Genomic DNA, 15,316 nt, shown 5'->3' with positions numbered 1-15,316 from the left:
GGGCGGCGCCACGGGAGGGTCCGATTTTTCTCTATATACGGTATATAAAAATAATAAAAGTGAATTACAGTGACACCGTTCACACGATCGCCATGAAACTTTGGGAAGATGTTTAGAATATTCCTGGGGAGGTTTCTGCGCTAAAAACATTTTCAAATTCGCAGGGGTGGCGCCCCGGCAGGGCGCAATTTGTTTTTTTATACCATATATAAAAATAAAAGTAGATTTTTGTTTGACAGCGTTCACCCGATAGCCATGAGACTTTAGGAAGTTGATTAGAACACTCTAGGAAAGTGTTCTGTTAAAAAAATAATTCTTAATTTCGCAAGGGCGCCGCCACGGGAGGGTGCGATTTTCCTCTATATACGGTATATAAAAATAATAAAAGTGAATTGCAGTGACACCGTTCATCCAGTACCCATGAAACTTTGGGGAGTTCATTATAAAACTCTAGGGAAGGGTTCAGTAAAAAATCATTTTTAATTTCGCAAGTGCGGCGCCACGGGCGGGTGCGATTTTTCTCTATTTACGGTATATAAAAATAAAAGTTGATTTTGGTTTGACACGGTTATCCGACAGCCATGAGAATTTGAGGGAGTTGATTGGGACACTCTGGGGAAGGGTTTTGTAAAACAAAAATCATTTTTAATTTCGCAAGGGCGGCGCCACGTGAGGGTGCGTTTTTTCTCTATACACGGTATATAAAAATAATAAAAGTGCATTGCCGTGACACCGTTCACACGATCGCCATAAAACTTTGGGAAGATGTTGAGAATATTCCTGGGGAGGTTTCTGCGCTAAAAACATTTTCAAATTCGCAGGGGTGGCGCCCCGACAGAGCGCGATTTGTTTTTTTTCTGTATATACAGTTTATAAAAATAAAAGTCTATTTCGGTTTCACACCGTTCATTCGTGTACCATGAAACTTTGGGGAGATGATTAGATCACTCAATGGTAGGGTTCTGCAAAAAAAATATTTTTCAATATTGCAAGGGCGGTGCCTCTGGGGGGAGCGATTTTTTTCTCTATACACGGTATATAAAAAATAAAACTCGGATGCGGTTCATCCGAGTGCCATGAAACTTTAAGGAGTAGATGAGAATACTCCCGAGAATATTTCTGCGAAAAAGAAAACTAAAGTTTCTTATGAGCGGCGCCATGTAGGGTACAATTTTCGTCAATACACGGTTTGGCGCCCAGAGTTTTAGAGCGACTATGTTAACACTTGGCATCCGTTAATCGAGCGTCCTGCAAAGCGAGTAAGGGGTACTACTATATTCAGCGGTAAAACAACAACAGGCTTCTAAAAATAACTTTGTAACGCGAGGAAATTCTGTACAGTTTCGTAGATGTAGAGTTTCGTCACTTTGCGAATGATGCAATAAGCATCTATTATAATACGATCCAGGCATAAATTTAGATCGAGTATCTAATAATATACCATTAGTAACGCTATCATATTGCATCAGTCACACTGATGTTTAAAACACGTCAAATAATTTTTTACGTGTTAAAGAAAAAAATTCTGTTCATTTGTGTCACTTTAGCGAATGACGAAATCTGCATCATTGTTTACAGGATGCTATTGGCACGCTAAGTTATCCTATGAGCACGATGGCGCCTGTTAGTTTTAAGGAGCCAGGGGCCGTACGCTGCGCCTATGCGGTAGTGTAATCAGGGGGTGGGGGGCTCCTGAGAGCGCCCCTCTTCGTCCCTGACACATGGGTGGTCACCGAAGTGTGTTCTACCTCATTATTTCGGCGAGTGATTAATGTACACTCAAGGGTTTCATGCGGTAGTGTAGGAAAACCCGTGTCCCAAAAATTATTATCCAAGCGCAGGCATTGTTTACATTTAAATAACACAGTTTTAGAAAAGAAGGACACGCGTCTAAGAACATATAATTGGTAATGCATTGGTGATATCCTTCTAACATATTTCGTCAGACTTTCTTCTATCCCCGCGGCAACGCGCGGGGGGCGGGTACGCTAGTATATATATATATATACATAATATATATTTATCAGAGTTTCTTCCAGGCATTTCTTCGGGGGAGGGGGGGGGGGCAGAGCTCCCACGAACGAGATGGAATTTATAAAGTATACAAACACTTTTACTAGTGTCCGCAACCCCCGAAAAATGTTGACCGCCCCCCCCCCCCCACAACCCCCGAAAAAAGTGATATTTATACATGTATTAAATGTCGGAATATATAAAAGACGCAGTTTTAACCGAAATGTACACAAACACCTACAGTCAATTGTCACGACCACATGCCAGACTTCCCCCCCACCCCCTCCCCCTACCATTATAATCATACTGATGTCACTATTGAATTATATTTATGAAAAGAATGCTAATCTACGTTATCTTTTTTTTACATTCACCCCAAGTTGCTCATCTTGCCTGAATCCCCCCCCCCCCCACCATACACGCACAAAACACCACGGTTGAAGGTTATTCCTCATTTATAGATGACCCAGTATATTCTGTTAACGAAAACAAACTGCCCACATGCTGATACTTTATACTTGAAGCACGGCACTGTCGAAATACGCTACACTAATGCTAGCCAGATACAAATCTGTGAAGCTTTATTCCCTGGCAGGCTCGTATTTTATCACTGTCTAGTGCTGCTGTTGTCACCAGAACCTCTATCGTTTGTGTTGTGACCTTCAGTTTTCTATACGTCGTTTGCAGAATTGTTCACGTTGGCAAATCTATAGACTACGTCACCTATCCCCCTCCTCCGATTTTTAATCCTCCCCCCGTCACAAAGGTCAACCCCCCCTCCCGTCACAAAGGTCAACCCTTCCTCCCGTCACAAAGGTCAATCTCCCCCCCCCCCTTTAAAAAAAGCTTATCCCTAGTTAACACTGATGATGTTGATGGGCAACCCCTTTAAAAGAAGTGCCACTTATCATTGACAACAATCTATTGCCGAGAGAATACATTTTATGAAGGATAATCCAGATAAATAATACTTCGGTTTTGGGGGGATGGGGGGGGGGGTGGTTCTGCACTAGAAATTGAAAGTTCACACCGGGTGCCGGAATGGGTCGCTACGCGTTTGTGTATTACTTATAGCTTTTATTAAAAGAAGATGTTTAAGATGCTAAGTACTTACACCAGTGTTTCTTCCAGACTTTTTTCTCCCGGGGCGAGGGGCACTTAATAATTTCGGGGGGTGGGGAGGCGGACACTGATACAAGAATATATTCTCTGTATAAATTCCATTACGTTCGGGCGGGGGGGGGGGTGGTCGCCTCCCCCCATCCCCGGAGAGTGAGTTACACCATACATAAAACTAATAGAAAGCCCATTTAATTAATATAACTTTACACTCTTTTAAATCAACGTCACGAAATACTGTCATTGAAGGTTTTTTTTATGGTCAAAGGGAAATAACAATAAAAATTATTAATAACTTGATTTTTTTTTCTCACACTTATCTTTTTGTTTAATTTTGCCTATATTTTAAAATGGGCTTTATTACGGTGTAAGGGAAGTAACAATTAAAAAAATTAATTTGCATAATTCACTTTTCCATAATTTATTAAAATAATAATAAAAAATGATATAATAATACACTTTAATCTTTCATTAAAAAGAAGATTTTTTTAAGAAATATATATTAATGAACTTCTATTTACATAGCTCTAAAGAAAAGTTTGAAGATGGGGTTAAATTATTTAAAACGCCATTAATTTTTATATATTTGTTTCATTTATTACTACTACTCGTCTTATTATAAGTGATCGTTCGAGGGCACAAGTGTCAAGATTAAAAATATTTGAAAAATTAATTGACCAGTTATTATTGAAAATTTCCACGGAACTTTATGATAACACTGAAACCTAAACCAGACGGTTCTTTGGAATGTTGAATTGTTAGACCAAACATATTGTACATTAGGGTCCATTTTTAAACCAACCTTTCGTTCAGGTGAAGCCCCCAATAGGTCAGTCAATAATTAATCATGTTCTAGTGGTCAGGTATTAATGAACTGGTAGAAAATTCTACCTGCATATTTGCAGAGAGTGAAAGAAAGTAAAATTCTCTTTTAAACCAGGCGGGGTTTGAAGTAGACTGATATGCATCTTCACGTCAGCCATGTCATGGGATAGTTATGTCAGCATAAACTCAGCCATCGTTACTTGACTTAAGTTGGGTAGTCAGGGGCTTGAGAATTCAACCAATTGATTACAACCAAAGTAGTAAAGATTCCTCTTTAGACCTAGCTATACATTGGGCAGATGAACTAGAGTCCATATGTTTCTTGACTTCGGCATATGAAAGGATGGTGTGGTCAGCACTATGCCTAGCCGCCTTTACTTTCCCCAACATAAGTCAGGTACCCATCAGAGCTGGGAGGACTCAGGAACGTCCTACAGTTCGAACCGAGGTCCGAACTCGAGACCTTCTGGCTAGCAGCCAAAGGGCAATCAAAGTAGGATTAAAGGTAACAAAAGTATATAATAAAAGTAAAACAACCACGCGAGTCTGAAGGTAAGCAAATCTTACTTTGAAAATATTAAAAATAATAGAGTACCAAACGCCAGATAAATTAGAACTAATCTACAGAAAAATCGAGAATGGCTTAGCAAATAGAACTAACCTACAGATAAAGCTAAAATAGTTTACCAAATAGAACTAATATACAGTTAAATCTAAAATCGTTCAGCAATTGTTATTTTTAACTGTTGTGAAAGTTTATTCCTCTCTTATCCCCCCCTCCCCCGCCCCTGCTTTGTGTTAACTTTATCTTTTAAAAAAATGTTAATTAACGTTTAAGTACCATAAAATGTTAACACTGTAAACAAGCTACATATTTTAACGAAGAAACGGAATGTTCTAGGAAACATTCACTATAGACGGCTGTAAATGAGGGAGTCCCATCCTTTTATTACCCCAAAAACTTCAAGCCACCTTATCGAATGTAATAAAACATACAACGACCGCAACAAGGAAGTACCTTCTAGATGTGGGCGTGATAATGCTCTATTCCATGAGATCTGGTTACACCGCATTCTTTGTTAGGTGCCATTCAGCTGCGTATGATCACATTTTGCCAACAGAATATGTGTTATATGCCGGTAGGGTAGACTGTAGACTTATTTTTTCCCCATCTATACAGGTGATCTAAAACATATTGAAGTAACCCCTTATCTAATCAAGACAATGCTAGCAATGTGGTTTAACGCTTCTCGGCTGACTTCCCAGCCAAATAAAAATAAATGAACGCAGTTTATTTAAAACTTTAAGTGAGTTGGTAAAGTTTATATTATAAACAGCATGAAAATGAACTATGTAGATAAAGCTTTATAATGACCACTTTGCCAGTCGAATACAGGCCACGGCATGGGGTCAAAACGTTTTCCCGATCAGATTTTGTGGCAAATCAAACGAATGCCAAAATATCCAGAAAATGCAGCTGGAATCTTTAAAAACTTAGATATGATAAGATAATCTGCTCTCAAGACCATGATGATGTAAGTTTTGACTTAAACACTGGGTGTATATAAAATTTCAATAAGTACTACTAAAGTGAGAGGTATGTGACACTGTATTAAATTAAGTGTTTATTACGAGTGTTTTTAGACAAAACATTTCAATAAAGTGGGTGGGTAAAGTTTATATTAAACACAATATGTGAATCAACTATGTAGATAAAGCTGTATATAACCAGCAAGTATGAACCTGTAGCCTTATGGTGGATTTTTCTGCGTTTTGATGTAGGTTTAACACGAGATTTCGCGATAAAAGCGAGCTACGTTCTAATGCTATGCTACATTGAACACCTGAACTTAATCACGTTCTGCGTGTGAAGTTTGTGCTTTGTGTCGATACCATAAATACGTGTTTGACATATATGTTTTTATGTAACAAGAAACCCCATTAAATATTAAATTATATCCCGTGACTTTTATTTCACATTGAGTATATGTTTCGTTAGTGACGGTCTCTTTGTAAATTAAAATGTGTGTAATATATACGTGAAACAGTAATTTTAAATACATTTTTCATGTTGGCATTATCTACGAGGGAATTATTTAATTTATTATTGCCATCGCCGGGGAATCCCCAGATCTATTTTAATCCTAGATCAAGCTTAGGACATAAGTGCCTAGTATCAGCCCCTGCTTGTTGTAAATAACTGTCAAATTGGGTCCTATATAATACTGAGTCCAAGTAAACACACATATTCTTCCTTACTGTTGCGTTGATGTTCAACTGTTTTTCAGGATTTTAAAAATGTGCTTTGTGTTTCCATAATATGTGATATGAGTGAGAAAATATATTTATACTCTTCAAAGCTTGAACTGCTGTGTAGAAATAGGTTTTTAACGACAATATTTAAAAAAAAATCAAATTAAGTTTTCTGAGTCCTAAAAGGCTAGAGTAAACAGGAGTTTTTGGTGCAAGACAAAATGGTTCCAGCGCCTAAATTAGAGAAAAAGTCGTTGTACACACGGGAATGATGGTAAACAGATTTGCATAACATTTGTATAGCATCGTTGTATAATATAGTAGCAGATTGTATCAAACATCTCATTAGTGTTAATTATCTCTAAAACTAGTATTATGCTTTAGGTCAGGATAATTGCTGTGACCCAATTCTTGCTGGCCACTACCTGCCTGTTTGATGTATATTCGGCGCAGACGATACATAATCAGGGAAAGGTATGGTCTCATTAAAATAAATTAATTACTGGCAACCCTTTTTATTGCATGATCTCTGCAAATGACGGGATAATTTGACTAGTACATGGAATTGTGACTTTAATACACCCATGTGTGTCAGTAGTATTGTCAGAGTAGTAGGGATATTTTCAGAGTGGCAGTGATAGTGTCAGTAAAAGTGTTAGTGATAGTGTCAGTGATAGTGTCAGTGATAGTGTCAGTGTGTCAGTAATAGTGTCAGTGATAATGCTGCTGATTTATAACTTCATTTGACCAAGTCATCTACAAGCAACACAATGAGATATTTTTCAAATGAACTTTAAGAATGTCATGGATCTTATTTACGTTCCACGCTAAAGCACGCAAACAAATACCCATTATCTTTTTGGGCTGGTCGGTGGGAGGGGGCAGAACTTATGTTTCATAATAAAAACTTCCTTAATATTCACAGCTGTAGTTTATTTCCTGGAGTGGGGGCGAAGGGGGGGGGGAATAGAGGCCTTTAGCTCGAACTACCGATGCTATTTATAGATCTCAAAGGCAACAAACTGGTTAGACTCTAATAGTGTTTTTAAAAAATCATGTGCCCTGGTAGGTTAGACTCTAATAGTGTTTTTAAGTTTTTAAAAAATCATGTGACCTGATAATCTAACAGATCCGATAATAAGGACTTGATTGAGATGTGGAGAACATGCTCGGTTAAAATATCAAGACGTTATTAACCAACCATTTCTAATGAATATTTCTATGACCTTGTAATGTTTTGACCCTATTCCCTAGACCGGATGTCAGCCCCACCCAGCGCTAGACCTGGAGCTGTGTCAGCCAAAGGTTGGAGACGTCCAGTCTGGTGACGTCATAGAGGGGTCAGTGTGTCCGCTGGTCAGAGAAGATGGGGTCATTGACCGGATGGTGTGTCAAGATGGGGAGTGGAGGATGGAGGAAGGACACACAGGATGGGGGCTGCAAGGTAGAATGGCGCTGTGATTTGTTTTAAAAATCTCCCATGGACGTATACACACATGCACGCACAATATAAACTTGACGCATGCTGATTTACACACTCCTAAGCCACGCCACTACCTCAACTTCAAGGAAAATCACTTTTTACACACGTAATGCCCCCACCAGACACTTTTAGACACACTTTCATACCCATCTAAGATTTCACTAACAGGTGAATTTACTCCACTTCCACCCCACATTTCACAAAAGCACGTCCATATTCCACCATCTCCACACACGTCCATATTCCACCATCTCTACACCATCGCTGGCAGCAAAAGTAATTAGAGCCAGATCTATTTTTACACACACAATGTCATGTGAGCCTTTTGACGTTGACCCAACAAATGGCTCGTCTTCTGACAACGCACATGCATTTGGCTAAAACATTTTTTGTATGGTAGACGTAGAATACATTTTTCTTCTTTGCGTGTTGTTTTTGCTATGCGCATAAATTGACATTTTGTATTGTATTACACACACTCACAAATGTATCTGTAAATTCTACTTATTATTTTGTCAAGAATGTCGTCCACTGGTCCTACGGTCTGGCCACAACATACTGGACTGTACAGACAACACCTACAAGACAGAGACGACCTGCAGCATCGTCTGTAAACCTGGTCTCACTCTGGTGTCTGGTGTGGTCAACAGCTTCAAGTGTGGCATAGCAAACAGCTACACGTGGTCCCATCAAACGGAATTCAACCCTTCGGCCATCTTGCCTGACTGCTCAGGTAGTTGATTGAACTCTTCGGCCATGTTCTCTGACTTCTAATAAAGTATTTTCGAAAGTTTTATTTTTATGGGGAAACGAAAAGAGAGTTCACCTGTTTATGTGACCTTGGCATATGAAGGGATAGTGTGGTCAGCACTATGCTCAGTCGCCTTTACTTTCCTTAACGTGAGCCATAGGCCCTATCCTATCTGGTACGTTGCTAGATGAGGACAGGGTCGATAGTTGAAGACAACGTACACAGAAGACTACGATCCAGTATAAATAATTCAGAATCAGAATAATACGGCTTTTATTCATTTCATAGTTTAATTGCACTGATAAAATATATAAAGGACACGACTATATCGACGACGACAGACAAAGACATCCACACCTAACACGGTAAGACCAAGAATGATTAAACTCTTTCCCCTAGCAACAAAATCATACTCTTCCACGCCACATCCGTACTTGCTTCGTCACATTCAACATCTCTTATTAATATAAAACATTCCACTACACACATACTCTCATACCCATTCAGTACACTAAAATACCATTCATAACACTATCCTGTTATAACTTCATTAATACTTAGATGATGTAATCTCGTTAACTTAGAACCATTCGAGTGAGTTTAACAACCAGATTATATCTTTCAGAAACAAAGCGACCTTCAACATTTCAACTAGAACTGAAGTTTTCTTACAAAAATATGAGCATGTCATCATTGCAACAGGTGGAAGACATTTTACAAGAAATTCTGGTGGAGAGGGTGGAATGTATTCGTGCTGATATTTGTTCTTACAACATGAGTGTTGCTTGTTCAAATTGTAGTGATGAAAACCTGAGTTTGAGTCAAGGTAGTTACTTGTTTGTTGATAAAGTTAACATATACTTTGGGAATATATGTAAGAAAAAAATTCAATAAATTCACTGCATATTGTTCTAGTAAAATTCTATATTCTGAAAATTGATGTGAAAATATGTTAATATTATGAAAGCTAAGGTAAAGCAATGAAATACGAATGTGTTTCAGATATTAAAACCGTAGATGTTCAGGTGATGTTGGTGGTGATGATGAACTTATCCAGTGATACGGGACCGCCAAAATATTTGAGCTCACTTTCAGGTTTGTCGTCTGCTAGGGCTGGATTGATTAAAACACATTTTTTTCGAAAGTTGAAAGTTTTGTAGCAGAGAAAAATAAAAGTTTTAAAACATACAATCAGTGTCAACCATTTTATAAGGCTAAAGTTGTAAACAAGTGGAATTATTTAAACGAGCTGATCCGCGGCATATCATACGCCGTTATTCTGTTGTTTTGTTTTATACTTTTCCGTAATTCATAATTTGTGAATTTAACACTACCAATGCTGCAACTGAAAATATTTTTCTTTAAAACACTATCAGTAGCTGGTAAAGACGATTATCCTCACCCTTCTCCCCTCCCCATCTGCTCCTAATAGCCGTCACTAATTCGACCCGGCTCTACGATTGTAAACATTTAGTGTTAACCACAGTTCACCAGACAGGTGGGGCTGGGGGTGGTAGCGATATGCCTAAAGAGCGTAGGAGTAACGGCGTGCGTTTACGTGGTGTCTCGCACGGTCCCCATGAAGAGAATTAAATATATAGATAAAAATAAACATTAAATAAATATCGTATTTAAAAGTGAATGTTTGTGTGTGTTCGAATGATGCTGACAAATGTGGTATTGTTGTTCCAGAATCTGAGCGTGTGGTGGAGGTGGCGGCTGCCAGATCTTTGTTTCAACTGACCAACAACACTGAGGCGTTACTTCAGCTGAATGTCAGCCATGTCCAGTACAATGTCTCTGTCATGTCAGCCAAGATGTCAGCCACATGTCAGAATGGTGCTGTACTTGTAGATGGCTTCTGTGGTAAGGTGATTGGTGGATTGTTGTTAGGTTAAATTCTTCGTTCTTCGTTGGAAGGGATCGTGCCTTATCTGCCAGAGGGTTTGAACTCGTGACTTTTTTCGAAATTATCAACCATTTGCTTCTTGCCGACACGACGACGCCACCATCACAATTATACATGTCAACTGGTTATGCGTCTTTGAGGCCATTGACTCCGATTTCAGCCTGCTTTTCTTTTTGGATTTGCTCCAATGGCCTTTGTCCAACCAAGAACAAACTACAAGGCAGCAGTTGTTTGATTTTGGAGCTGTCTCTCCTAGAAGAGTGGCTGTCCCAAGCTAACGAGCCTCATCTGCTCGAGGTATCGAACTCGAGACTTTTCGGTTTAGCAACCATGAGCTTTACCGACTCGACCACGCCGACCCCAGTGTAATAAGTACAGAGTAACCTATTCATTGTTACATGCTAATTGTTAAATGTTATTTTAAAAAATCACTGCCTGTAAAATACACACATCACTACCGCCAGTCAATTTGAATACTTTTTATTTAAATTTTTGTTTCAAGTAAACCATTTGAATAAAACGATTATTAAATTTGTAAAACTCAATCCACAGTGGACTGTCCAGCTGGTACATACTTATCTGGCAACAACACATGTGAAGTGTGTAGTATTGGTTTCTATCAGAACTACACCAGATCGAGTCTATGTAATCTATGTCCAAAATGTACGTAGCTAGTATAAAATAATATGAAAACACAAATCTGTAAGTTGTTATTTTACTGTTATAAATATAATATTCATATAATTTTACCCGAGGTAAAGTAAATAAAGCCGAACATACATATTCCGATCTCAGTTACCTTGCCAACCCTGTTTTGCTTTTCTAGTGCAACCTCCAAACCGTCTCTTTCTATTAACATTTTCTCATCGGGTATGTGGTTCCTTTAAATCGTAGAGCCGAAAAATATTGATCTCAAAAGAGAGTCGAGTTTTCTACTTAAGGTCGGCTATCTCGACCTCAATGCCAATACGAAAAAAATAAAACAATAAAGCGTGAGTGATCTCCCTTAAACTTGCTCGAATATTTTTGTTTTAATTAGATAATCATCTGAAATGAAAAACAAAAGCTTGTTTTTAATTTATTACACACAAGCAGTCTACCGACGACATGACATTCGCGTGAAAAGTCTTGAAAACAAAGGCGTCCCCAAGCAGACGATGTATGCAAATTAATTATAGACTGAAGACGTCAGAATGCATGGCCTGGAGGATAAATGTTATGCAACATATTTGTTTTGATGTTAGAACATCAGACGTTTCTGGTGTGTCGGTAGGATGGCGTGGTGAATTATGTGGTGGAGTGGTCTAGTGAATTTTATGGTAGAGTGATCTAGTGGATTATATGGTGGAATGGTCTAGTGGATTATAAAGTGAAGTGGTCTGGTGGATTATTTGGTGGTAAGGGAATCTAGTTGTAGTGGACGGGTAATTTTTTGTTATACCTCAGATGGTTATCCAACTTTATGATCCACTTTTAGATTCCATCTAGTGCAAATCGAAAACTATTTTCACAATTCGTTCTGTCTTGTTTACTTAAAAAAAAACGTGTTCTTTCAAGTCAAGTTTGTGGTATTACAGTATTTTAAAAAAATTAAAATTCATAAACTCTGTTTTACAAATACATATGATTTAACCTAATTTAGGCCTATATAGTCAAACAGTTAGTAAGTCAAATATTATGTATGTTGGTATTCCCATAGGTACAAATACAACTGGTATGGGTTCATACCAAATGGAGCAGTGTGAAACTGTTGATGGATTTTGTAATCAAGCAAAGTACGCTGCAGGTAAAGAAATAGTTTTTCTCTGTCCTTTCTCTCTTTATATAATACTATATAAATTATATATATATATACGTATATATATATTATCTATATGAATATCAGTGTCGCATAATGTAACATATAGAACACATAATTTTCAGACATGGATGCATGGTCTTTGATTGTCGGTGTAATTTGTGGAGCTGGGACCATGATTATAATCATCGTGGTTGTAACTTTAATTTTAACTAGGTATATATCCAAGACAAGACTAGAATATATATATATATATATATATATATATATATATATATATATATATATATATATATATATATATATGTAAAGCGTGGATAACTTTAGTAACTATTGGATACCTTTACTAATATTTAGGAGGAGACCCATGCTTTTCTTTCTAATTATTTAAATAGTGGTGTAAAATTTATTTTCCACTTTTTAGAGCATAAAAGCTTGTTATTAAAATGTATTTTATGAATTTTGTTTTGAGTACTTTAAAATTTTTAAATTTTCAATAGAGTTGCATGACTAAAAACCATTGCGCACCTAATGAACGCGATGACGCGAGTCTAATAGTGCGGAATAGTATTATGAGACAGCCTACTAATTTGGAAACAATTTTAATTAATTCATAAAAAAATTAATCAGGCAACCAATTTAGTCAAATTTAATGTCATGTTGCATTGTCTTCATGTCTTGACCCACGTGTCAACGTTGAAACAAATCTGTCATTTAGAAGTGTCCAAAATTTCGCTCGGGCGTTTCGATCTAGACAGACTGACGACCGATGACAGAACGACAGAGACAGTGAGTTAAATAGAAGCTTGTAAAAATATTTTTTTTCGCTATTATCATAAATAGTGTTCATCTTGTAACCATAAAATACGCAAATGTTTGATTTCTCTATCCACATAGGAGGAAGAGGAGGAGAAAGTCTACCTTTAACCCCTACGCTATTTCGGATAAATTCTTCGACGAAGATCCTTACGCCACACTTCCGGCTGATAATCCGTATGACGTCATTCCGGACAACCCCACCCAAGAGAAGGACGAAGGGTTTGAAAGTGCCGGCTACATTTGTGCCGTGGACAAGGTGACTGACAGCTGTGACAGTCAGTTCCTGCACAGTGCCAACACTGCCAACTACCTGCTGGTCAACGGTAGGCCTGAGGTCAGGAATGTGGACGATTACTTGAAAGTAGTCGATGCTTTGAATAGTAGGCCTACGTCTAACAGCTTGCCCGATTACTTGCAAATAATCGATGGTGCTAATGATGGACCATTAAACGATACATTGGACGATTACCTACATGTAATCGATGCTGTAAATGACAGGCAAACCGACGATAATTCAAACGGTTCCATGGTCAAACTCAACAGTCTGAAAGATTTGGATGATGCTGTTGGTGATGTATACAATCCACTCTACACAAAAGTTAAACGAGAGTCAGGTACTAAGGTGGGAGGTAACAATGCTGATGTGCATGATATAACACCGGAAGTTGTTTTTGACATGGAGGAACGCCCTCCCGACCTACCCCCCAAACGTCATGTCCTCCCCACAGATCTGACGGACACAAAGGGAGATAACACAGAGACTGGGTCAGATACTGTAGAACATCAAGTCTACAACACAGCCCTGTGATACGTGTAGGGAGATAACACAGAGACTGGGTCAGATACTGTAGAACATCAAGTCTACAACACAGCCCTGTAATACGTATAGCGATGAACTCTAGGGGTCGCCAGTGGTGGTGGGGAAATAAGGCCTAGGCGCACTTGTATCATATCAATACATAGTTTACTATATACAACAATGTACACTTTAATAATGAAATAATTCACCATTACATTTTTTATAAACTATTTTTCGTTTATTTATAGGCCTACAGATCTTTTTTCAACTTTTAGTACCATTGTTTAAAATAAAGTGACAATGAGAAGTGTCATCTGATTGTGTTTGTTTTTATTTTCAAACAGTCTTTGATTTTCAGACCGACATAAGGCGATATGATTTTTTTTTTACATTCAAGCCTTGGTGTTCAAGAACTAACTAAGATTATGAAGCATCTCTTTGGAATCATGTCAAAGATAAATAAACGAACCATTTTCTAAGTGTGTTATGCACAATTATATTGTTTTGTGTAGCCTAGATCACGTGATTGTGGCTAGGGACCAGAATAGTTTAACCGAAAAAACACATATTTGAAGTAGACACAACAAATAATTTTAACCTAATTTTGACAGATAGTTATAATTTCCTGATCTCTAGATTAATTTTTTACTAAAGCCTGGATTGAAAACTATAGCGCAGATGTTCTGATTTAAAGAAATAGTCAAACAAAAATACAAACCTGTAAACAATATCGAGTTCTAACAGAACACACACACACACACACACACACACACACATATATATATATATATATATATATATATGGGTAATCAATAATTACTCAATTAAACTATATTATTTTAACACACCAAGTGATTGATACAATAATAACATTCATTGACCTCGAGTTGTCCCTGTACATTGATTGATTAAACATTGATTCTGTTATCGAGTATGAGTCTTGTAAGAAAATCAATAACTAATCGATTTTCGTTTAGATTGATTGTTGAATTGACAAGACGATAAACATGTTTATGTTTTTTTTAATGTCTTTTACAATGAAAAGAATATTTAATATTAATTTATATCTCTATTATTTGTAATATTTTATTATCTTAGTTGGATTCTTTTACTAATAGTTATGTTTGAATATTAAAAGGTTTTGGTGTTTCAATATTCTTAAATTTAGGTTTTAAATTGAAAACTTCTAAAAAAAAGATTTTTTTCTGTTTGCAATTAGTTTTCATTTCAGACATTAGAGAAGTGCTATTTTTAGATAAACGTTATACAGTCTATATAAAAGTAAAATGCTCTTTCGAATCTGTCGATCCATTGGCTAGATGAGGTAGAATTCATCTGTGTCTGTGACCTCCGCATGTAGATGGATAGTCTAACGGCAGCTACCAGTGTTTCTTCCAGATTTTTTTTTCTCCGGGGGGCACTTGAAATTTTCGGGGGGGGGGGGGGGGGGCGGTAAACTTTCTTCGGGGGGTGGGGGGGGGGGCGGACACTGTTAAAAGTATTTATTTTCTATATAAATTATATACATTTCATTTCGTTCGGGGGGG

General features: G+C 37.5%; 1 protein-coding gene across 1 annotated transcript; it reads left to right on the top strand.

Annotated features, from left to right (window-relative positions):
* The first annotated feature begins 6,234 nt into the window (after positions 1-6,234).
* LOC131931222 (uncharacterized) lies at positions 6,235-14,009 on the top strand. Its single transcript, XM_059287950.1, has 11 exons — positions 6,235-6,484; positions 6,595-6,684; positions 7,465-7,654; positions 8,214-8,426; positions 9,070-9,270; positions 9,447-9,539; positions 10,137-10,310; positions 10,906-11,016; positions 12,053-12,139; positions 12,277-12,367; positions 13,049-14,009. The coding sequence occupies exons 1-11, from the start codon at positions 6,479-6,481 to the stop codon at positions 13,776-13,778; spliced, it is 1,986 nt and encodes a 661-aa protein (XP_059143933.1). The 5' UTR covers positions 6,235-6,478; the 3' UTR covers positions 13,779-14,009.
* The last annotated feature ends 1,307 nt before the right edge of the window (positions 14,010-15,316 follow it).

This window comes from Physella acuta, unplaced genomic scaffold, assembly GCF_028476545.2.
Source record: "Physella acuta isolate Inbredline_101_S28 unplaced genomic scaffold, ASM2847654v3 ptg001919l, whole genome shotgun sequence".
Lineage (NCBI taxonomy): Eukaryota > Metazoa > Mollusca > Gastropoda > Physidae > Physella > Physella acuta.
Note: the sequence above shows the minus strand (reverse complement) of the source record. Positions and strands in the feature narration are given on the sequence as shown.